The sequence below is a fragment of the Pseudozyma flocculosa genome (genome assembly GCF_000417875.1).
Source record: "Pseudozyma flocculosa PF-1 unplaced genomic scaffold scaffold00021, whole genome shotgun sequence".
NCBI lineage: Eukaryota > Fungi > Basidiomycota > Ustilaginomycetes > Ustilaginales > Ustilaginaceae > Pseudozyma > Pseudozyma flocculosa.
The window spans coordinates 425885-449629 of NW_006920889.1; the positions used below are offsets into that span (position 1 = coordinate 425885).

The 23745-nt window shown below is 64.8% G+C and overlaps 4 protein-coding genes across 4 annotated transcripts; 2 read left to right on the forward strand and 2 right to left on the reverse strand.

Moving 5' to 3' along the window:
* On the forward strand, nucleotides 1–1275 carry PFL1_05753 (uncharacterized protein; the record flags this gene model as incomplete). Its single annotated transcript, XM_007883287.1, has 1 exon — nucleotides 1–1275. One exon carries the CDS (start codon nucleotides 1–3, stop codon nucleotides 1273–1275), a length of 1275 nt encoding a protein of 424 aa, XP_007881478.1.
* Nucleotides 1276–1679: 404 nt separating this feature from the next.
* Nucleotides 1680–7079, reverse strand: PFL1_05754 (uncharacterized protein; the record flags this gene model as incomplete). The annotated part of the gene is made up of 3 exons (XM_007883288.1): nucleotides 1680–5847; nucleotides 5960–6903; nucleotides 6999–7079. The coding sequence occupies 3 exons, from the start codon at nucleotides 7077–7079 to the stop codon at nucleotides 1680–1682; spliced, it is 5193 nt and encodes a 1730-aa protein (XP_007881479.1).
* Nucleotides 7080–8132: 1053 nt separating this feature from the next.
* Nucleotides 8133–11230, forward strand: PFL1_05755 (uncharacterized protein; the record flags this gene model as incomplete). The annotated part of the gene is made up of 3 exons (XM_007883289.1): nucleotides 8133–8541; nucleotides 8705–8744; nucleotides 8836–11230. The coding sequence occupies 3 exons, from the start codon at nucleotides 8133–8135 to the stop codon at nucleotides 11228–11230; spliced, it is 2844 nt and encodes a 947-aa protein (XP_007881480.1).
* Nucleotides 11231–17705: 6475 nt separating this feature from the next.
* On the reverse strand, nucleotides 17706–19383 carry PFL1_05756 (uncharacterized protein; the record flags this gene model as incomplete). Its single annotated transcript, XM_007883290.1, has 2 exons — nucleotides 17706–19096; nucleotides 19239–19383. 2 exons carry the CDS (start codon nucleotides 19381–19383, stop codon nucleotides 17706–17708), a joined length of 1536 nt encoding a protein of 511 aa, XP_007881481.1.
* Between the last annotated feature and the right edge of the window lie 4362 nt (nucleotides 19384–23745).

Consider the following 23745-nt stretch of genomic DNA (forward strand, 5'->3'; position numbering starts at 1 on the left):
ATGGCTAGCCCCGTCGCCACCACCTCGCGCGCCGTGCTTGGCAGCGGGCTGCGGGCCAGCCGCCAGCGCTCGTCCGACGCCGGCCGCCTCTTCACCACCTCCACCCCCAACCGCAACGACTCGCTCTGGACCATCACCCCGTCTTCCTCGTCCTCGTCCTCGTCGGCCGGCGCCGCAGCCGCCTCTTCTGCTGCCGCTGCGCCTCCACCGCCACCCGCAGTCGACCTCAAGGCTGCGTTTGCCGCCGCCCGTGCCGCGCCCGCATCAGCCCAGGATGGTGCTTCACCAGCATCACCAGCACCCGCGCCCTCGCACATCGAAGTAGACCCCAAGCTCGCCCAGGCAGAGAGGCGCCGCATGTCGCGCACCATGATGGACCAGCTCGCCACGCTCGGCAGCACCCAGACGCGCGCCAGCTCCTTCCGCCCGCACAAGATGCGCCTCAACCCCGTCACGGCCCAGGAGCTCACGCTCAACCACCTCGTCGCCTCGACCGCCCAGATGGGTCACAGCCTCTCGTCGCTCAAGGCGGCCAACCAGCCCTTCATCTACGGCACGCGGCACGACGTCGCCATCTTTGACCTCGAGCGCGCCACCCTGCCCGCGCTCCGCCGCGCCGCCCACGTCGTCCGCGAGGTGGCCGAGCGCGACGGCGTCATCCTCTTTGTCGGCACCCGCCCCGGCCAGCAGGCGAGCGTGCTGCAGGCGTGCAAGCGCCTCGGCTCCAACGGTTTCCACGTCACCGCCGAGCGGTGGATGCCCGGCGTCATCACCAACGCGCCCAAGCTCCTCGCGCCCGCCATCCTTGCATCCATGGGCGACGCCGACGAGGCGACGGCCTCCATCGGCTCCAACAAGCTCGCCACCCAGCACTACCAGCCAGACGTCCTCGTCATCCTCAACCCCATTGAGAACGCATTCGCCATCCGCGAGGCCACCCAGGCCAACATTCCCACCATCGCCATCACCGACTCCGACGTCGACCCGCGCAGCGTCACCTACGCCATCCCCGCCAACGACGACAGCCTGCGCACCGTCGAGCTCGTCGTCGGCGTGCTGAGCAAGGCCGGAGAGGAGGGCATCCGCTCGAGGAAAAAGAAGCTCGACCAGGCCGAAAAGGTGGCACGGAGGATGGCACGGAGGCTCAACAACGCCCGCGGACCCGCAGGAGAGGAGAGCACCAACTTTGACCCCAGGACCAGGAGGGCCTCGATGGCCGATGAGCTCAAGAGGTATCGAAAGCAGCTCGACGACAACGAGGAGGCGGCAGCGTGATGCCTGCAGCGGCCACGAAGGCGTCGAACGTAGAAGAGAGGGCAGTAGCAGCAGCGGCCCCGTCGAATGAGAAAACAAGACGCCGCCTTTTCCTGCCGCTTGCCGATTGGGGTCCTGTCTCTTGAGTTTCCGCCCAGGTCGAGGCACGAGGTCCCCGTCGCCTTAGTCTGTGATGCGAGACGGCCGCCAAGCACAGGTCCGATCACCGCCATCATCGGTCAACTGCCCGGGCACATCCCCAGCCATGTGATCGGCCGAGGCGTTCAGCAGCGTCGGGGCGATGCGCCTGTCATCGGTTTGGACATGAGACGAGAGAGAGACAAGAGCTGATCCGATATGACAAATGAGAAAAGGAGGAGGGGCAAGATTCACCACGGCCAACCCCGTCGTCTCGGCGCCACCCTCTAGCCGGACCACTCTCCTCCCCTTGCGAGGGTGGCAAAGACGCCGCGGTGGTCCCTGACCAGCTGGGACCAGGTGCCGTGCTGGACGATGCGGCCGTCGTCGACGACGAGGATCGAGTCGCAGCGCTTCATCATGTCGAGGTTGTGAGTGATGACGAGGGTGAGCATGCCGCGCCGGCGGACGGCGCCGTCGGCGTCCATGAGGGTCGAGACGATGGCCTGCTGGTTCTCGACGTCGAGGGCAGACGTGCACTCGTCGAGGATGAGGAGGCGCGCGCGCGTCCGCATCAGCGCGCGCGCGATGGCCAGCCGCTGCGCCTGGCCGCCCGAAATCAGCCCGCCGCTCTCGCCCACGCTCGTGGCGTACCCGCGCGGCAGCGAGGCGATGAAGCCATCCACGTTGGCGCTCTCGGCAGCGGCCTGGACGCGCGACAGGGTCGTCTCGTCCATCCCCGGCGCCTTTGTCGTCTCGCCCGCCACCGCCGCCGCTGCCGCCGAGAGCGACGAGGCGAGGTGGGCGGGGACCTCGTCGTAGACGGGTGCGTTGGCGCCGTAGAGGATGTTTTCGCCAATCGACATGTCGAACAGGTTGGGGTGCTGCGAGACGATGGAGATGTGCTCGCGCAGCCAGGCCACGTCGATGTCGTCGAGCGGCCGGTCGTCGAGGAGCACGCGGCCGGTCGTCGGCTCGTACAGCCGCTGCACGAGCGCCGCAATCGTCGACTTGCCGCTGCCCGAGCCTCCGACGACGGCCACGCACTCTCCCGGGTTGAGGACGAAGCTGGTCCCGTCGAGCACCTGCACGTCGGGCCGGGAGGCGTAGCGGAAGCCGACGTCGTCGAAGCGCAGCGTGCCCCGGATCGGCGCGCGCGCGGTGCCCGCCGTCTCCGAGGTGACGTCCGGCAGGCGCAGCAGGCGGTCGAGGTCGGCGGCGGCGCGCATCGACTTGGACAGGTTGGGCAGCGTGTCCATGGCGTGGGCGGCAAAGGTGACGGCAAAGATGATGAGGTTGAAGACCTGCATCATCCTGCTGAAGTCGTACCGCCCTTGCACGATGAGGACGACGCCGACGAGGAACATGACGGCCTCGGCGACGTAGGTGAGCGCCTGGCCCAGACCAAAGCCCAGCCCGGTAAAGGCGGCCGCGCGCATCCCGCACCGCTGCGCCTCGACGACGGCCTCGGTAAAGTTCTTCTCGAAGACGGGCTCGAGCGACATGGCGCGGATGCCGCGGACGTTGGAGACCATGTCGTAAAAGCGCTTGCCGACCTCTTCGCGCTTGACCTTGTTGCGGCCCTCGTAGCGCACCACGGCGCGGTTCTGGGCCCAGATGCACACGAAAAACACGGGCGCGATCGCCATGCCCGCCAGCGTCAGCTCCCAGCCGACGACGACGGCCCACACGAGACCGAGCGACACCATGGCCAGCACCAGCGCCACCTGCCCGGCGACGGCGGCCACCAGGTTGCGCGCGTCGTCGGCGTCCTTGACGATGCTCGTGCACAAGTTGCCCGTCGAGCTCTCGGGCCGATCGAAAAAGGTGCGGTCCTGGCCGAGGATCTTGCCAAACGCCTTGGTGCGCATGTCGCGCACCCACCAGTCGGCGAGGAGCTGCGTCAGCAGCGTCCGTGCGAAGCCGAAGACACCCTCCAGCACCGCAAACAGGAGAACGAGGAGCGAGTAGCGCAGCACGGCGGGCCCCGCGTCGGTCTGCCCCATGGTATTGAGCAGCTGGGCCAGCACGTACGAGAAGCACGGCGTCAGGGTGCCCGTGGCGGCGCAGGCGACGAGCCCGACGATCAGGATGATGCGGCTTGGCACGGTTCTCCAGACGATTTCGGCCGCCTGGCGGATTGTCGGATCGCCGCGCGCATCGAGGACCTTGTCGTCCTCCTCGGCCCGCGAGAGCACCTTGACCTGCTCGAGGGCGTGGTCGGGATCCGTAGCTTTCTGAAGCTCTTGCGGATTCCACCGTCGTCGGTCACGCCGTCCGTTTGCGGGCGACAAGCGCCGTTGGCTTGCCGTCAGGCCCGAGGCCTCCAGCCGCGCCGCGTCGTCGAGGTAGCCCTGGGCCGCCCTTGCCTCGGCCAGGCGTAGCGGGCGCTGCTCCGCATGCTGCCTCTCGGAACGCCCCTTGAGGAAGGCCGCGCCGAGGAGCGCCGCCGAGGTCGTATCCTGCTGCACGTCTTGCGCGTTGCTCCCGAATCCCAGCAGCGGCAACGTGCTGAGCCGCTGGGTCCGCCTGCGGTGACCCCGTGCGCCATCATTCACGTCATGATGCGGCTGACACGCCTCGAGCGCCCGCTGCGCCTGTCCATCGAGACCCGTCGGGCTCCAGGGCGATGGCGTCCCATCCAGCGGGGCAGCCGTGTCGTCCCTCTGCCCTTGTTGCTGTGCAGCGCTCTGCTGCATGTCGAGCAAGGCGCGGAACCGGCCCTCGCTGCTGCGCTCTAGCTGGTTGCGGTAGCCGTGCTCGACCACGCGTCCCTCTTCCAAAAAGTAGACAAAGTCGTCGTCCGAGACCTGCGACAGGTCGTGGGTGATGACGATCGTCGTCTTGCCCCGCCTCCAGCGCTTGATGGCCTCGTGGACCAGCAGCCTCGAGGTCGGATCGAGCGCCGAGGTGGCCTCGTCCAGGATGAGCACGGTCGGGTCGCGGATCCGGGCCCGTGCGATGGCCAGCCGCTGCTTCTGTCCGCCGCTCAGGCTGGCGCCATTCTGTCCGAGCTGGGTGTCGTAGCCGTCCGGCAGATCGCGCACAAAGTCGTGCAGCAGCGCCATCCTGCACGCCGCCTGCACCTCGTCGCGCGAGAGGCGGGGCACGTTGTTCCTCGTCGCCTCGTGCCCCGCCTTGCCGATTCCGCGTTGGCGTTCGCTGGGCGAGCCGACCAGACCAAGCGCGACGTTGTCGTGCACGCTCAGGTCAAAGACGATCGGGGTCTGGCTGACGGCCGCGATGTGCTCCTTGCACCACTCGGGGTCGAGGAAGGCGAGCATCTGGTCGTCGAACTCAATCGACCCGGCCGAAGGCTCGTAGATGCGGAGCAGCAGCTGCGCCACGGTGCTCTTGCCGCTTCCGCTGCCTCCGACCACGTAGGTGATCTCGGCCGACGGGAAGAGCATATCGACATTCTTGAGGACCGGCGCGTCGGGGCGCGAAGGGTAGCTGAAGCTGACGTTGCGCAGGATGATCTCACCCTGGCAGCTCGCTGGCCGCGCCCTTCGCATCGGCTGCACCCTCAGGCTCCTGCCGTACCGGAGTTTGGGCGGTAGTGGGGTCGAGAGCTCGCTCCAGCTGCGTGCCGACAGTGGGGCCGGATGGGGGATGGCCTCGAGCGAGAGCGGGACGGCGCGAGCCCCTCGCCGCTTGGTGGAGATGGAAGAGGAGGAGAAAGGCACCGGTTCGACGGCGAGCACCTCCTCCTTTTCCTGTTCCTGGGAAAAGGGCGTCATCGGGATTGAATTAATGTGGCTCGCGCCAGAGATGCGCTTCTCCTTGCATTCCGACGGCGAGGTAGCTGACGAAGTCGCTGCCGGAGAGGCGATCGAGAAAGCGTTTGAGGCGGGACGAGGTTCTGTGGGTGGCGTGTCGATGAGCTTCTCCATGTTGGCCGCGCCGATCTTGCCCTTCTCGATCCAGTTGAGGCTCTCGACGACGTTGACGAGCTCTCCTGCGACGAGCAGGCACGAGAAGAAGACGGACATGACTGTGCCGGCGCTGATCTTGCCCTTCTGGACGAGGTGCGAGCCGTACCAGAAGCCCTGGACGAACATGGCGAGCGACAGCGTCGCGCTGACGCCGAAGCGGGCCGCCCAGACGACAATGAGCTTGCGGTAGGCGCGGCTGCCTTCCTCGAGCAGCGCAACGAAGCGGTGCTGCTCCTTTTGCTGGGCGTTGAAGGCCTTGACGGTGTTGATGGCGATCACGGTGCGCTCGATGAGCCCAGAGGCCAGCGCGGTAGTCCTGCGTTCCCGTTGAAGCAGAGGCGCCGCAACGACCTCGCCGATGATGGTAACGACGACGCTGACCGGAATGGCGGCCAGGATGACGAGCGACAAGTCCCAGCTCGAGGCAAAGGCGAGCGCGAGGCCAGAGATGCACGTGGCGAGGCTCTGTACAAGCTCGCCCGAGACTCGCGAAGTGGCCATGCGAACGTCGTCAATCTCGCTGCGCGCGGCAAGCAGAAAGAGATCAAAGTGCGGTGCGCAGAGGGAAGATGGAAGGGCATTAGGATGGAGGTCCTTCTGCAGGCGATCCGTCGCGATCCGGATCGACTCACCGGACGAACTTGGCCATCAGACCGCCAGGCCCAATGCCGCCCTCGTCTGCCTTGCCATCGCTGGAGCCTTCAGCGCCATTTGCGGCCTGACCCTCGTCGTCCGTGCCCATGCCCGTGTCGAACCAGGCCATCTTGTTCGCCGCGACTGCAGCGTAGACGCGGCTCCCCAGCCTCTGGGCGACGCGCTCGCCCACGCAGACCCAGATCGAGATCATCAGGGTGCTCGAGACGAGTGTGGCTGCCGCCAGCCCGATCAGGATGTAGACAGTCTCGAGGACCTTGTGCATGAGGTGGTCCTTGTCGGCCTGGGCGATGGCGTGGTGGGGCAGGCCCTGCGGGTTGTATGCGGTGAAGGCGTCGAAGGCCTTGCCGATGACCTTGGCCATCATGGTGGGCACGACTCCGCCCGCAACGGAGAGCAGTACGCCGGGAAGGGCAAACAGCATGGCGTCTCGTAGTGTCATCTGCGAGTAGACGAGCCAGAGGGTGGGCTTGATGGTCCGGCCGGCCTCCCTCGGCACAGCTGCGGCCGGACAAGTCGAGCTGGCGCTGTCGCCGACATCCTGGCTGACGGCGGCGATCGAAGGGGTATATCTGGGAGGCAGCGATTCTCGGTCAGGCAGTGTCGAGTGGATGTCGGACCCTCCTTGGGCGGCGGATCGCGGCGCTGTCGGCGTGGCGAAGGGGTCCTGGGCCGAGATGGCGGAGGGCGCCGCTTGAGGTAGGCGATCTTGCGACCATGCGTTGGCGCGGTCGGTCTTGATCGGCCCAGGCTTGCCGCCTCCCCGGTTGACGTGTCGGGTCGGCGGGCTTGCCGTTGGGATAGGATGCGGGAAGGTGGGTGGCTGATGATGTTCAAAGGACGAGGTTGAGGGTCCCGCTTCGTGTGGACTGAAGGATCCGGGCTGATCTAGATGTTGCGGCCTTGCCTCTAGCTGTGGGGACTGTGGCAAAGAGGGAAAGAGGGATCAGAAGGCTTCCGTCAGCGTCGTGTCGGATTGACCGGGCCAAGACGGCACAGCGACGACTGCAGGCTCACCTCATGTCTTTGCGCCCGAGATTCTGTCCACTCGTCCTCCGAGAAAGAGCCGCTCTGTTGCGGCGAGGTCCCTTGATCCATGTTGATAGGGTCGACTTGTTCCCAGCATGCGCCGGCCTGGCTCCTTCGTCAGGCCGATAGAAACGGTCCAGTTTTGCAGTGGAACAGGCGACTCCAAGCGGCGGTGGCGGCGGTGGCGGCGGTGGCGGCGGCGGCAGGCTAAGATAGAACGACGTGAGGGCGGGACGGTAAGGAGGAGGAAGTGAGCCAAGACGGACAAGCAAGACGGCTGCCATCGGTGGTGAGGAGAGAGCTCCACAACGCGGATCAGCGAGAGAAGAGGGCATGGTCGAGGTCCGGCCTCGAAGGTGCGGCCCGGAGGGCCTTGCCGCGACCGGACACGCATGCGCAACGACGGCCGACATGCTGGGCGCCTCGGTGCGCTGCGAGCGAAGAGGGAAGCCGGCGACAAGGACAAGGACAAAGGGAAGGTGCCAGAGTGAGAAACGGGCGAGATCGAGCGGTGGCAGCTGCCTGTTCCCTTTATTCGATCTGGCCCTCGACGGTGAGAAGAAGGCGACAAAGGGGAGGCGGCGCGCTCGCGCAACTCGACAGAAGACAAAGGGGACCTCTTCGCGCGCAGAGACGCCAAACGCGCCGCCCGGTCCGCCACGACGGTTCGACGATGGCTGGCCACCTCTCAGGGCTCAGCAAGAAGATGGACTGTATGTGCGTTGGCCGACCTGCAACGAGATGCCTTACAAGGCTGGCTGACGAACATGGCCAGGGATGCTGGCGCGTCACGGCTCGGTCCGCCACACGCAGCCAAGGCCAGGCCAGGCCGTCTGAGCGAGGTGGTTGGTGGCAGGCTGTCACGCGCGCCGTCCCTATTTGTCGGCCGACAGAGGCGACGTTAAGGGTCCGGCGCCCACGAGGCTGAGGCTAGTCACCGGTAGCACAGACCCACGCCTTGCTGCAGGCGGGGCCAGACAAAGTCGGGGCCAAGCTCGACTCGGGCAGGCTCGACCCAACACGCCACCATCACCTTCTTGTCGGCGGCTGGTCGGTCATCGCCTCCCTGAACTCATCTCTCCATCTCAGCATTTGGGCCTTCGCGACGTCGACCGTTCCGTCATGTCGTTGGCATCGTCTCCTCCCGCCTCCTCTCCGCCTCGACCCACAACGCCCCCTGAGCAGAGGAGCCAGGCCCTCGCGCGCTTTTGCGAGCAGCACGGCGTGAGCCTCGTCACTACTCACGGCCTCTTCAACGAAGCTCTTCAGTCCAAGGATCCCCAGGACCAGGCCGACATACTCCGGCAAGCACTTGAGGCATTTGTCCGGCAGCTTCGACCTCACTACGCCCACCCCAACCTGCCGGCCTGGGTGAAGCTGGCCTTTCGCGCCGACTCGTCAGGAAAACAGCGACTCGCCCCGTTCGTCGACAGCCACCGCTTCGAGTACTACAGCGGATGCATGCTCGAAGACGTTCCTCAGCCGACCTGGTTCCAAGCCGCAGAGTATCTCATCTGCAACTGTTTCCTGCGTGAGTCTGCGTGTCCGTGCCGTCGAGTGATGGCAGATCGAGGCTCACACGTGTCTTTGTTCTCGGTTCCTCTCCGTTCCTCTCCGTTCCTGTCCGTTGCTCTCCGTTCCTCTCTCTCTCTCTCCGCTTCTCTTCCCGCTCTCTGTCCCTTCCCCGCGTGCAGCGCCCCCGGACAGCATCCGACAGTCTGAACCGGAGCTGCAGTGGGTCACTCTAGCCCGGACAGCCTGTCAGAGAATGCATCTTCCTTTCAGCGCTGACTGACTCTGGCACTTTCACCCCTGACCTCGACAGAGACGGTCACCGCCAATTCTCGGATGCGTTCGCGACAACTTATGTCGGGAATGCGCCGGAGCGGTTCGACACCTGCGTTGCGACTGACTACATTCCCGCGTACAACGCCGACCCGAAAAAAGGCACCTACGGTCGGATCGTACCCATCATCCAATCCAGCGGAACGGGCAAGACCCGCATGGTGCACGAACTGCGGCGCCTGTGGCCGACGCTCGTCCTGACCCTGCGTAAGGAGCACAACGCCGCCGCGTCAGGCTTTCCGGTGGCCGAGAAGGGGATCGTCGACTTTTTCTTCCGGGGGAGTTTCGGCGCCTTCCGCGACGAAGACCTCGCATTCACAGCCTTCTTCGTCGCCTGGCTGGACAGGGTTTGCGATGAGCTGGCCACGTCTGCCGGCGGCTCCACGATGCAGACGCTGCTCGCAGTCTGGCACACGGCCGAAGACGCGTCTGGGCCCGGCAAAGATGTGCGAGAGATCATGTATCGCGAGATCTGCGCCGAGGCAGACCGGCTGCGAAAGGATGTTCCGCAAGACTTCCAGGGTCCCTTGCCGAAGAGCAAGAAGCCGGGAAACGACCTCGCACACCTCACGGCTGTCATGCGCCGCCACCTTTTGCCGATACTGAATCGACTTCAGGTGCTCATCTGCGATGCTTCGCCGGTCAAAGACAAGCGGGCCGAGCTCGGCAAGACTCCACAGGCAGATCGTCCGACCACCTTCTATATCGCCATTGACGAGTTCACGCTCCTCGACACGCCAGACTCGTCGGACCCCTCCGCCAGTCTACGCCGATGCCTGGCCCTGATGTCGGAGCTCCACGGGGACGCATCGTTCCAGTTTTGGTTCCTGCTCTTGGACACAACCAGCGCGGTTGCTCGGGCTCTTCCAGGCCAGAGCCAGGAGTCGTCCCGTCGCGCGCTCTACCAGTTCCGTCTGCCGGCGTGGTGGGACATCGGTTTCGACCTCTTGCGGCGCGAATGCCCTCCTCCGAAGGCTGCGATCGATGTCCTTTCGTTTGCCCACCTCAAGTTCTATGGCCGACCTCTCTGGTCCGCCTACAAGGACGACGAAGTTCTCGACGCCGCGGTGAGGAAGCTGCTCTGCTACCGAAACCCCGATCTAAGCGATGCTTGGATCGTCGCGGCGCTCTTTTCGCAGCGCTGCTGCATCGACCTACTCCCCCTTCAGTCCGAAAGCCACGGCAACGTGGTCGCCCGCGGGCTCGTGCAATCGCACATGCGATACCTCTCCGGGCTGGGAAACGATGCCATCTGCCGGACGACGGTGCACAGCGAGCCGATGCTGGCCCTGGCCGCCTGGTCCGTCCTTCTCGTGGACTCTGAGGCGTACTCGAAAGCCCTCGATACGTTTGTCGTACAGCTCGTCAAACTCGGCACCGAGGTCGACCTGGTGGGCTGCCACGGAGAATTCCTTGCACGACTCCTCCTCGTCATGGCAAGGGACGCTGCCTTTAGGGTCTACGCTCATCCCACCGGGCGGAGCATGCGCAACGCCGAGGCGCTTTCACTGAGCGACTTTGTGGACCTCCTCGTCGCCGCGCCCCTATCGGCACAGATCAGGAGCGGGCTTGGTGAGGTGACTGCGAACGCCTGGCTCAGCTTCACGCACTTGGTCCCGTACGACCGCGGCCTCCCCCACATCACCCAAGACGACCTTTGGCACCTCTGGAAGCGCGGTGCTGGGATCCAGTGCCACCACGACGAGCAGGGCATTGACGGCCTGCTGCCCGTCTTCCTCGGAACCAAGGAAGACCTCTCGTCGCCGACATCGAGCGAGAGCGAGCTCATATGCCGGATGTCGTTCGTGGGCTGGCAGGTCAAGAACCGAAAGGACCCCGAGTATGGGCTCAAGCACCTTCACGGCCCGCCCATTCTGTCCAGCATGTTCGGTCCGACACCGGCAAAGCACACCGACTCGCTCATGACTATTTTGCTCGAGCTGGGCACCGAAGCGACGTTCAAGAGCACGGGCAACCGCGCCGAAGTGGTCCGCAGCACGTGTCCCTCTGCGAGAGAGGGCAAGGGCTGTCAGGCTCTCGGCGCCACGACGGTTCTCAAACTCCGCGGGCGCACCAAGGAGACTTACGGATGCCTGGACCGCTTGAACGTGACCGGGGCCTTCGGCAGGCTCGTCTCGCAGCTCGAAGTACGGCCAGCGGCCCACGATGGTAGCAGATCCAGCTATCTCATCCTGGACGACAAAGAGCTGATCCCTGCTCGCGAGACCGTCAGACTTTGGAAGACAGCAAAGCAAGGAGACGAGCAAGCGGACGACAAGAATGGCGGTGATGGCGACGGCGCATCGACAGAGGGAAAGCGCGACGATGAAAGCGGCGACGAAGAGCAGCAGAGGAAGCGCGGTCGACTTGTATGATCGCATCACGTTGCGGTCGCAGCGAAACAGACCCGCGTGTCACGAACGGGGCATCGAAGCAATGGGCAGACCCTGCGGCAACGTAGACCAGCTGTAGGCACGGGATCCAGATCGTTAGGTTGGTGGCGTCGACCCCGGCCTCGTTCCTAGTATCGACGATGATGGTGACGGCGAAGATGGGGCAGCACGCGATCTTCGAGTGAGGAGGCGGCTGGGCAGGGCGGCAAGCGCTGGTCGTTCGCATGCCGTTGATTGGCAGGGTGTCGCAGCGCTCCTGCCGGTGTTGCCTTTGTCGCATCGACGAGCCTATATCGGGGACCTAAGACCGTGCACCTTGGGAGGTTCCCGAACCACCGTCGAGGAGGTGGCTGCTCGTGGTGACGGGTGGGCAATGCAACCTCGCGCGCCACCTCCCAAAGGCCGGCCGGGTCGATCCAGATTCGTGCCATATCGGATGGGTTGATGAGGCAGGCATCCCGACGCCATCGGACCGCCTCTCGACCACCTACCCGACGAACCCTGATCGACCATCCCGAGTGTCCTGGACCGTACCGGTTGGTAGCTGGCATCGATGGCCGAGCAAAACCCGTCGTAGCGGCTGCACGGACGCAACCGCCAGCGCCACAGACCGTCCCTGGCGGTTGGCTCGACGCCCTGCAGGTCGCCGGGCGCCAGTCAGAGGGGGTCGTGTGAGTGCCAGACAAGACCTCGACAACCCGATCCGGCCGTATGAGGCAACCCGGAGTGGGAACTGCTCGCCATCCTTGCTCGCTGCGGTGACCATTGTGGCGGCGGTTGCGATGGGAGGATGGTCTCGCCCTTTGTCAGGTACGCCGATGCTGCCAGCCACCTCACTCGCAGACCATACGGTCGCGCTGCTGCTGCTGCCGCCACTGGCTGCCGCCGCTGCGGCTGCTTGCGCCCCGCTCAGCCACCAAGCCGTACCTACATCTGCCCTGCGCCAACGACGGGCTTTGAAAGCGGCTCCGAACGCTGGGTCGATCCTCTGCCTGCCGTTGCCGGCTGTCCGCGTGGTGCGCTACCGACCGTCGGGGCCGGAAGCACTCGATCGACCGTTCCGGGTGCGGTGGACCGGTCCAGAGCTTGCGCACGTCGGGTTGTCATCCCACGACCAGGGGGGACGAGGGACCGAGGCAAAGGGGGCGGAAACAGGCACGGTCCGTCCCTGCAAGTGGAATGATCGCCGTCTCCTGGCTTCGTTCCAGCGGTAGGGAAAGACGGAACCATGACAACCCGAGAGGGAGGGCAAGCCACGCCGCTCCCGTGCATCGGGTCAAGTTGGTGCCACCCGAAATGGGGTCAGCGGCACCTCGTCGCTTTCGGCGGTCCTCTGCCTTGAGATGCGTTCTTCATGGGATCCTAACCGCTGTGAGACAGTGGCTTCTTGGTGGGCAGGGCAGGGCTGGAGCTTGCCTTGCACGCTGCTGCTGCTGCTGCTCGTCGGCCTCGACTTTCGGCGAGTCAAAAACTGGTAGTAAACCGCGCGGGAGCGCGCCCACCGTAGCTACGGAACCAGCGGGCCCACGCGCGGGGACAAACGCACGGTCAAACGAATTCGACGAGGCAAGCAAGGAAGCAAGGGAGCCGTATTTGCATGCTGCGGCGCTGCACGGCCCTTGATGCTCCGAAAGGGAACTTCTGGCCAGCCCTGCCTGGCCCCTCGTGCCCGGCCGCTGCCGCCACCGCCTCCTCACATGCATGTGCGGAAAGCTGAGTTCTGTCCCAAGGCCGGGTGGCAAACCGAGTGCGGTAAGGTATCTGGTACTTACAGCATGCGCTGCTGACTATGGAACAAACTCAATCGCCTTGCTGAATTGCACGCAGCAAACGGCGACCCCACACGGGACTACCCAAGTGGCCAAGTGTGACCAAGGTACGTAGATACAGGTAGGCTGAGGTGGTTCGGCTTCTCGCTAGGCCTGTCAGGGCGAGTCGGAACGGATTGGAGCAGACCGTCAGTCATGTCAGGGGCCTCGCACCGAGGGGCGGACCAACCGGGTCCGAGACACCGTCGCAACCGCAAGCGGTGCACCTCTCTACACGACCGCACCGCGCTCGCTCGAGACGATACCAAAGGCCGGCGGTTTGAGTAGACAATGAGATGGACGGTCCCACATCCGCTCCTCCCCGCGGTGGCAGCGAGCGTCCAAGCGAGCCCTGCCAAGCAAGCGGCTCGGTGAGTGGAAAGCACGGAGGTCGGTGGCGCAATCATATCAATCTGGCTCACTCAGCGCGAATTCCTTTTCGTCCATGCATCTCGCTCCTCCAATCTCGGTGCGCGGTAGGCAGCCTAAATTTTGTCGCTTGGGATCTGGACAGAGCGAGAGAGCGAGGTCTGAGGATTAGAGCTTTCGCCCTTCGGCTGGACACGGGAGCGAGCGGAGCGTGAGACGACTCAGCAAGGAAGATGGCGCCGGCGCGATGTGCTGTACCGTCGTCCTTTGCGCGCTCGGCGGCGGATCCGTGAGATGACTGAGCCCGGCGTCGGAGCGGAAGCCTCGCTCGCCATGGTCAGGCCAGCCTCCAAAAGAACTCCCCCACCCGCCTCCTGACTGCGGATCCACTCAACTCGGGCTGTCACGCCGAACCAAGCGTCCTGGTGGCAGGCAGGCCCGCTGCCCTAGGCCAGGCCACGCCCCGGTGGCGGAGGCCGGCGCGACGCGACCGGCTCTCTTTGCGCTTACGGCGTCCAGCCCTCTCTCTCTCTCTTTGATCCGAAGCAAGGAGGTAGATTGCGCAGCGAGGGGGCCGACCCGACCGGTGGAAGCGGGCTGGAGAACGAGGCAACCCGAACGTCAAGGAGGTCGGGCGGGCGTGAGAGATGAACTTCTACACACGGTGGAGAATCCACCCAGGCCGAAGTGTCCCAACAACAACACGAGCGCCCGGAAGGGAGCAGAGGCTTTGCCTGGTTCTCCGACTTTGACCGAGGCAAGGGGAGGGGGGGATTCGGTTCCAGGGGCTTGGTTGCTTCTCTTGGTCCGAACTTGGCCGCAGCTGCGTGTTCACAAGGGTCGAGTCGACTCAGGCGGCTGGTGGTGGTCGTCGTCGTGGTGCCTGAAAGCGCAGGGGCGAACTCTCCCGCCTTCCTTCGCTCTGCCTCGCTCCCTTGCTTACGGGGCGGCAGGGGGGGAGCCACTTTGTTCAGCCACAAAACCCAGTCCTGTGCCTACTCTGCCATGCTGGCGTGCCGTGCCATGCCGCAGCAGGAGGCTGCTGTATGTACGCCTCTCGCTATTCTGTAGCCGGAGGCGACACCTGCCCCTTGCACGCCATCGCTACGCCTCTTTCTCCGCCATCCATCTGGTGGCCCTGTCAACTCGCTCTTTTTTGCCTTTTACGGCCAAGCTCGTGGGACTCGCTTCGGCCCGGTGGGTCTTGTACTTTCATGCCGTGTGCGCACGCTTGCTCCACGGCGAGACCCAGGTGGAGGCCTTCCTACCCGATACGGCAATACGACGATGATCATGGGGCAAAAGGCCAGCATGAGTCCTGTTCGAAGGTGGCGGTGGGGTGCACGGCGAATGATATCATTCGCGGCTGGGGACTCGGCAGGCTAGGTCGGGACGTGGCCCGAAAGCGCACGCTCTTGCTCGCTCGTCTAGCTGCGGAGCAGTCGTGGGAAATCGCCGAGTCGCCCTTCGTGGCCCTGGTCACAGCTTGTATGTACACATACGGTCTTGATGAATGCCAGTTGGCTCGTCGGTGGTGGCTGAAGAGGGCTTCCAGCCGTTCGCGATCGATGCTTTGGCCAACGGAAGCTACGGTACCGGTAGCAGGGCGCAGACCCGTGTATCTCGCGCCCTCTCCGCTCTCTCGAGGAGTACCGAGATCAGACGGGCTGGGACCAGACGGGTGAGCGACTGAAAAGCTCCGATCACGCCCTCGTTTTGGATCCCAAGGGTGAGGGACGACACGCTCCGCTCCGTCAGGCACCGATCTGGACTGACAGCTTCGGGTAGTTTGACGCCTCTTTCCTCCCGCCCAACCACTCCGACCGGGAGCAGCGGCAGGCAGCAGGCGGCAGGCGGCGGGTACCGGACAGTAGGTGAGAGGGCACGGCGGTACGTGGATCTGAAACCCGCTCTGCTGATCGTTCAGAAAGACACCCGCTGAACGAGCCCAGCGTGTCGCCCGTGTGCTCGTGTAGAGTGGCAGTCTGAGGCGACTGCGGCCTGGCCTTTCCGCCGGGCAGCCAAAGCACAGTTACTAGTGTGAAGAGCAAGAAGAGACGTGCCAGGCTGGGCGGCCTTGACGATGGTCGCGGAAAGCACGACGACGGCGACGATGGTGGTGCCCCGCAGTCTTAATCGGCTTTCCCGCCTTTCCGAACGCCAGAAGCCCACGCTGACAACACCCATGGGCATGCCAGCCACCCCGCCCAGCCACTTCTGTGGCTTCGGCCTCGGCGTCTTTCATTCAATGTCGGGCCTGCCAGCATGCGGTAGGTATCACTTTGCAACGCAACGGAGAGCAATCCGTGGCACTGGCCAATTTGCCTCGTGAGCCACTTTGATGGCAAGTTGAGGACCGATGACTTGTCAGCAGCTAGTCCCCGTTTGAGCTTCTCGTTGCGGGGAAAGGCTGGCGACATGATGAGCTTCTGGTTGCGGGGAAAGGCTGGCGATACCGTTGCTGGCCGGCTGGCTGTTGACCATTCCGACACCTCTGTGCAAAGCCTGCCTGGCCAGCCAGCCTGCCAGCCTGTCATCAATCAGCATCTCACCTCGTCACGACCTGTACCGATACCGATACTGGTTCGTTAGATATCCGACTTCGGACGACACGCTACGACACGGCATCTTGGCAGCCGGCCCAGATTCTCGCTCGCTTCTTCGCGTCGCTTACCGATGGGAACACCAAGATGGAGGACTGATAAGGTCAACAGCCATCACACACACACACACTCTCCCTCATGCGCTTACCAGAACCGTATACGATGTCGTCTTCGGTGTGAGGAAGACAGCGAGACGAGATGACACAGGACGGGATGGGAGGAGTCGAGGCGAGGAGGAGAGGGGAGGGAGCGTGTGTGAACCTCCTTGCATTTTCCCCAGCCTCTCTCGTTCTACGACCATGGAGCGGATCCACTCCTCTTTGAGGCAAGGCGATGATGCGTCGTCCGGCCTCTACGAGTTCGCCGTACAGTACAGTACATACGTGGCTGGAAAGGGAGCCTAATCGGCGCCACGATGGAGACCCAGGGGCACGGCGACGGACGGCCGAACTTGGCTGGTGGCTGGCTGGCTGGCTGGCTGGCTGGCTGGCTGGTGGTCGCCATCTTCATGGTCCTGCCTGATCTCGAGGTGCAGCCACAGGGTTCGCTCGTCTGATCTTGCCGAGTCACCTGCTGCGTACAGGTACCGTAGCGCGCCTGCGGGACGACGATGGTGTTGTGCCTAACGCCTGTTCTTGTACCAGACCATGACCACTGCTCCTGTTCAAGGGACCGCAACTCACCTCGTAGAGACGCCTAGACTAGCGTCTCCCCGATCTCGGTATGTCGTCTCAAGTCCTGCAGGTGTACCGTAGCTACTCGGGTATCGCTGCTGGTCGACGTGTGGCTGGGCCATGGGTGGGTTGGAAATAGACCAAGACAAAGGTGGCTGCGATCGATCTCGTACGGTCGGTCGGCACAAGGGGGTTACCGTGTGCGGCCCTGTGGTCCTGTTTGCTCTCTCTACACGCTCGACAACGAGCTTCGGATGGTACCTAGAACGGGGCGCCGCCTTGCCAGCCAAGCACCAGACGACAAGCCCGCCTTCACTCGTCTCACCCAACCGAGCTCTGGAGATCTCTTCGCCGTCAAGGGACCTTCGACGCACCTCAGGCCGGCGACCACCCAACACCCATCTCCCACAAGACACCGGGCGGATCGGAGGGGCACAGCGAAGAAGAGGTGGTTGATTCAAGGGACCGATGGTCCGCTTGCAAAAATGGGTGTTTGTGATTTCTCTCGTCGGTAGAGTGAAATGATAATGGCAAGGATGCCGCTCCACGGCGAGAGGGGCTAGAAGCGAAAGAAAGAGTAAAGGAAGACTGTCGAGGGGTATATGCGAAATAGCCGATGAGAGGGGGGGGACGATCCTGGTAAAGATGGCCAAGCGGCCACTTTCAGAGATCGACCTCTAGTACAGGGTGGGGCGGGGGCCGGGGCGAGATGCATGACCAGGGGACGAGGGACGGGGGATAATGCTAGCTAACTGACTACGAGCAAGAGAGCCAGGTGAGGGGATGATGCGACTGGGGAGTGTTTGCTGCGTGCGCGAGTCGAGGGCAGAGGAAGGGAGAAGAGGGGGCCAGAATACACGAGGGAGGAATGAGGGGGTAGACGGAGATGCAGATGACGAGCGGGTCCAAAGACGAAGTCGACGAGCGCCGCACCGGAAGCGCGTCGATGAAGAAGGGAAAGGGTCCAGCCAACGACAGAAACGAGTGTGGCACAGAGGATCCGCTAGGCCCTCCAGCAGTTGTAGGGGTGCAGGTGCGAGTCGATGCTGCCGGCGACGGCGACGCCCTCTTGCGGCTGCGGGTGCGAGATGGAAGCGGCGTAGGCAGCCTGCTTGGCCTGCGGGTGGAGGTGGTAGCCCGCAACGCCGGCGCCGGCAACGTAGCCGTGGTGGGCGGCGGAGCTCTTGGGCGAGGCGCAGTGCGGGTCGGAGCAGGGCGAGTAGGCCTCCTGCCACGGGCTGTCGTCGTTGATGTCCGAGGGCGGCGTGTCCGGAGTGAGGCGACCACCGCTGGCCGTGGATCGGCGCGATGCCGTCGGGCTCGGCGTCATGCGGCTGACGCTCCACTCGGGGCAGGAGCCGGCAAAGGAGCTCATCGAAGACGAGGCCACCGACGACGCCGCTGGCGAGTTGGCGTAGTAGCGGTCGTGCTGCGGCACCTGGGCGGCCGAGAGGGGCATGCTGTGGGTGGGCATCGTGTAGGGACGGCACCGGTCGCGCGGGTGGGCGACAAAAGGCTGCTGTGCGCCGGCACCATTGAGGTGGCCCGAGTGCTGCCTGTCGTGGCGGAAGCTGGCGCTCTTGGCCATGCTGACCGACGAGGGCGCCGAGGCGCTGACGCCGGCGTAGGCTGCCGCCGCCGCCGAGGGCCCTGCGGTGGCGGCCTGGGGCAGGTAGCCGGAGAAGCTGGCGCGGGTGTTGAAGCCGGCAGTGGCGGCGGCCGAAGGGTGGGTGCGTCGCATCGAGGCGGCGCTGTTGCTTCGGTGAGGTCCGGCCATCGAGTCCGAGAGGGGCGAGTCGAAGCCGACGGGAGCCGGTGCCGAAGCGACATTGGTGGTACCGGCGGCGACGGCGGCGGCGGCGGCGGTGGCGAAGGCATCCTCCGAGGCGCTGGGCGGAGGCGTCGGCAGCGGCGAGGAGAGCTGGCTGCCTTCGGGGGCGGTGACGACGCGGCCAAGGTCGAGGTCGTGGACAAAGGCGTCGAGGAGCTCCGGCTCCACGTTGACCTTGTAGCCGAGGTAGCCAAATAGCTCGCGCTCCATCTGGTTGATCTCGCGCAGGCTGAAGAGGCCCTGGCCAACGATGACCCAGCTCTTGTTGCTGTACGTGTCGTCGCAGCTGCTCTTGCTAGCGAGCATGAGGGCCGAGATGAAGAGGCGGTGGCCCGACGAGCCCCTGGCGGCGGGGAAGCGCGACTTCAACCGCTTGAGCAGGTAGAGGGCCTGGTGGGTGACGAAGACGGGCAGGCGGGTGCGGTAGAGGGCGTAGGCGATGAACTCGGCGAGGCGAGGGGTGGGCTTGCCAGACGACGTCAGGGCGCTGACGCCGGGGCCAGTGGCGTCGAGCGGGCATGCGAAGAGCGTCTTGATGACCTTTTCGCACAGGATGGCCATGTCTGAAAGGGGGCGAGGAAGGAGTGATGGCCATACACGATGATCAGCCACCAGGCTTCCAGCGGCAGCCGACAGGCTGGAAGACCAAGGCCACGGCCGAGACCGAGGGCCTTGCTTGGGAGGCAAGATGGTCGTGGCACTCACCTCGGTGGCCAAAGTAGGGGTCCGAGTTGTCGCTGCGCTGCGAGCGTCTCGACGACGACGATGAAGACGACGACGACGACGCCTGAGCGTCAGCCTTGGACGAGGCCTGCGGCTGGTACGAGGTGGAGGTTGCGACGGGAGCCATCTTGTCAAGCTAAGTTGTGCGGGATGTCGGACGGGTAGTGCGGTGAGGTCCTGATGCTTTTGGGTAGGGTCGTTGGTGGCAAGGGGAGAGAAGCGAGGCTGTCTCCGGGAGTCCTTGCTCTTTGCTGGTGGGCGGGGATGGATCTAGAACGCTGGTGTGCAGGGGAACATGCAAGCGATAATGGTATGGCGATGTGCGAGGCGATGTCGGCGCAAAGTCGTCTGGAGGTGCGATGAGTTCGAGGAGTGGTCGGCAGCCAAGCTAATGGAGCGACGCTTCGTGAGGGTGGCGAGGAACCGGGGGCGAGAGGAGGGGATCCAGGAAGGCGTAGGCGTCGGCGTCGGCGTCGGCAGCGGTGACGGTGAGGTAGCGGTGGTTGGGATGCCGGTGGCGACAACGGCGACGTCGACGACGGATAGGCGATAGGGTGAGGGCGAGAGGAGTTGGGGAGGATGAGAGGATCCGAGGCGGGCGAGAGGGGAGGAAGGAGTCCGGGTAATGGTGCGGGCGGTAGGCAAGCTGGAAGGAGTGGTGACGAGGGGGATATCTATATGGAATCCGAAGACCGCCGCCCTCGCCCGCTCGACGACAGGCGGGGAGAGGCAAGCAGGAGGCCAGCAGGCAGGACGTCGACGAGGCAGCGGCGGCGGCGGCGGCGGCGGAGGCAAGCGGCAAGCAGACGGCAGAACCAGCAGCCAACAGCACCAGCGGCGGGCGGCCTGGGGAACAGCGGCCAAGGCAGCAAGAGAGAAAGGGACACGCAGGCAGGCCAGGCCAGGCGACCAGGCGGCCCAGCCAGGGCGAGGCAGCAGCAGGCAGGGGTGGGAAACGCCGCGGGGAGGAGGGGCGAGGGGCCAGGCCACCAGGTAGGCCAGCCAGCCCTGGTCTGGTCGGGGACCGCCGTCCGTCTCAGAGCGAGGCCGTCAGTCAAGGCAGGCAGGGCAGGCAGCCGCTAGGCCACCGCCAGGCAGAGCCCAACCAGGCCTGGCCATGCATGTGGCAGCCCAGGGTAGGCCAGGCCAGGCCAGGCCAGGCCAGGCCAGGCCAGCGTATGCCAGCCCGAAAGACCTGGACCAGGGCAAAAGGGAGCGGAGCTCAGCCGTCAAGGGCCAGAGAGCGGGGTTGGCAGCTGGGCTGCTCCGCCCTGCGTGCGTAGGGGCGAGGCGCAGGCGAGGAGCTGGGCCCAGGTCAGCCCAGCCAGCTCTGCCAAAAGCACCGCGCATGCATGATCACGGAAAGGCAACAGGCTGGTCGAACGCCTGGCCGGCAGGCTTTGGTGGCGGCCGCAGGGAGGCGGGGGCGAGGCGCCAACGGCGGACAACCCGAAGCCAAACCTGGGCGGCGGCGAATTTTGGGCTGGCTGGGCTGAACCTGCCTGCTGCTGCTGCCGGCTGGGTTTCTTTTTCTGAATCTGGCAGTTGAGCCCCTCGCTCTGGTCGCAGCGTCGCACTTGGCCGCACAGCCCGCCCAATTTCCTGCCAGGTAGGACACCCGCCCGCCCGTCCTTCCGCCTTCCCTCTGAGATTCCGGTTGTCTCTCAGCTGGCTGCTGGCTGGCTCCGAAAAAAAACAGAGATAGATAGAGCTGGGGGGATCCAGAGCCAGTCCTCCAGCCTGGCCTAGCCTGCCCAGCCTAGCCTCGCTTCGCCTGCAGGCGGGCCTGGCCCAGCCTACGGCCTGCAGGCAAGGGCTGCCTGCAACCGCGTGGTGGTGTCGGTAGGGTGGTGTCGTGGTGGTCGTCGTCGTCGTTGTCGTCGCCGGCGGCGTGCCTGCCGGCCTCCCTCCTCTGCGGCGCTCGCCTGCCGGAAACAAAGCAAGTCAGGCAGAGCCCGCCCGCGGGCGAGGGGCAGCAGCCGCGCTCGGCTCGCTTTCGCCTCCCCCCCCCAATCCTGCCTGGCTGGCGCTTTTTCGTGGTTCGCCCCCCCTCCCTATGGTCGCCTGCTGGCAAGCGAGGTCGAATTTCGCTGCAAACTCGTCATTTTCCTCGGTTCGCTTTTTTGCCTCTCGGGGGCCTGCTTCGGGGGGGGGCGGGCGTGCCCGAGACCGACGGCGAGACGAGATGAGACGAGGGCGAGGCGGGGCGAGACGAGACCCGAACCCAAACGGGCCGACGCCCGCTTCCCCTCTGGGACCATGGCCAAGCTAGCCTAGCCTACAGTTCTCGCCACCCAGCCGTTTCGTCGTCGTGGACCGGCGCTCGCTTCGCCTTGCTTCTGCTCTGCCTGGCCAGCCTGCCAACCGTCGCTCTCTGCACGCCTCGGGCGGGCTGGCCAGCCATGGCATGGCTGGAAGAAGCGTAATTTCTCGTCTACAGGTAGACGCTCTCTTGGCAGCCGGCGCACCCCGAGCGGTGGGGCCTGCCAGCGCGCCTCACGCCGCCTAGCTGCTCTGCCTCCCCTTTCCAAGGCCGTCGGACGTCGTCATACACACGCACAGACGAAGATCGTTATCGTCGACGCGCCAATGGCCAGGTCAAGGCTCTGCTACCTACGTAGCCCCGTTGACGCTCTGATCGTCGTTGTGTCCTCGCAGATCCGTTGCCTCTCGGTCTCGGGCCCAGAATCGCTGGTGTGTATGCTCGGTTGGCCGAGCTTGTCGGCGAAATGTTACGAGCTAGCGTAGGTTGGAGGGTCGCCGTGGGCTCGGCGGTGGTCTGCGCTCGGCGGCCCCAGGAGACAAAACAAAGGATGACGACCCTCCAGGACCGCCGTTCCGGGACCTCTTGGGCCGTACACACGTACGTCGTGACGGGCACCTAGGGGTTCGGTGTCATGGCGGCCTTTGCGGCTGCCGTCCTCTTCCATGGAGCAGCCGTCTGGACCGTTGCAAGCCAGCACCATCAGGTCGCGGTCGGAGCGTGGGACGAGCGGCCGTGGCGCTGCATCTCCAGGCCCGGCGTTGGGCTGCTTCTGTCTATGTACACACACACAAGGACTTGCTGCGGGGGTGGTCTGGCAGGCTACTGTAGCAGTGCTCAGTGCTCATATCGGATGGGACCTTGCGTCGGCAAGGCAGCCTGGTGTATGGGTGGATGTGCGTTCAGGCAAGGGGGCCCCTGCACAAAGGGCAATCATCATGACCAGGTGTAGCTACCGTACCTACGCTCTGCCTCTTGCTCGGTCGTCTGACGGCGGGGGGTCGACGGAGGTGTGTGGGTGGGCTTCTGTCCATGCCGCTCGATGCAGAATCCGCCACAAATGAAGCCGTAAGGCTCCCACCGCTTCCAATGCCGGCCGCAGAGGCAACGGGTCCAACCGTGCTGAAAGAGAGCGTGCTAGTGTTTCCATAGTGCCGCACAAAGAGACGTGGGTCGTGCTTGGTTGGTCGGTGGGCATGCTGGACATCACCGAAGCTAAGGGGGCGGGCCTAGCGGTAGTACTTACTAGTCACCCGTCTCGCAGGGGACGGGCATGGTCAGCGCGACGAGCTCGGCTCCCGGGCTGCCCCTCGTCGTGACCTGGAGGTGGGGGAGCCTTACAACCTTATACCGCCACCGTGCCCGCGATCATCAACAAGAGGCTAGACTGCCGCAGCGGCTCAGCTTTGCCCTTGTTTGTCGTCCGTTGCTGTCACGACAAGATTGTGTGACAGCAAGCCGCTAGCCGCGTCCAATGCCCAGTGACCCCCGCCCCGTTCCCCGCATTCGAGAATGCCGTCAGACCATCGCGCGCCATGTTCCACTTGCCAATCTGCTCGGCTTCGAAGTGCAATATCGATACGGGGCGGGGCGATCCATCACGCCACGGCGTCACCGAGACCAATAGCACAGACTCCGTTCGACTATCTGTGGGGTTCACATGGAAGGCGGCAGCTACGGTCGGTGTCTTTGGAGTGCCGTCGTCGACGCCGCTTCTTGGCCGGCTTGGCGGAGCCGTTCCAACACCATTCATGGTGTTTATCAGAAGGCATGGGAACGTCGAGACCAAGGCAGAGAGGAAATGGCCCAGGCCCCACCTTGCCGCGCCACCGCTCCGCTCGTCGTTGGCATTTTCATTGCCAATTCTGCTCGCAATTTGCCTCCACGATTCCGCCCTGCCTGCTTCGGGCGACCTAGCGAGCATTTCCAGGCCGAAGTTGAGAGCATGGGAAGCTCTACATAGTTGGGCGGTCGCTGGCGAGACAGGGAGCGCCCCGCCCGCTCCGCCCCGATGTTGCCTCCTGGTTGGCGGCTCTTCGTGTTTTGGCGCTGCGACGCTGCGATGCTGCTCTCGGCGTTGTGGGGTCGGCCCTCTGGCCTGCCCACACCGGCTCTCCTGCCTCTTTCTTGCTCCCATCGTAGGTTTTACCGGCAGTACCCGAACGCCGCCCACTGCCACATCCAAGCGGAGATTGGCAGACGCGGGACCCGACCAATCGGCACCTA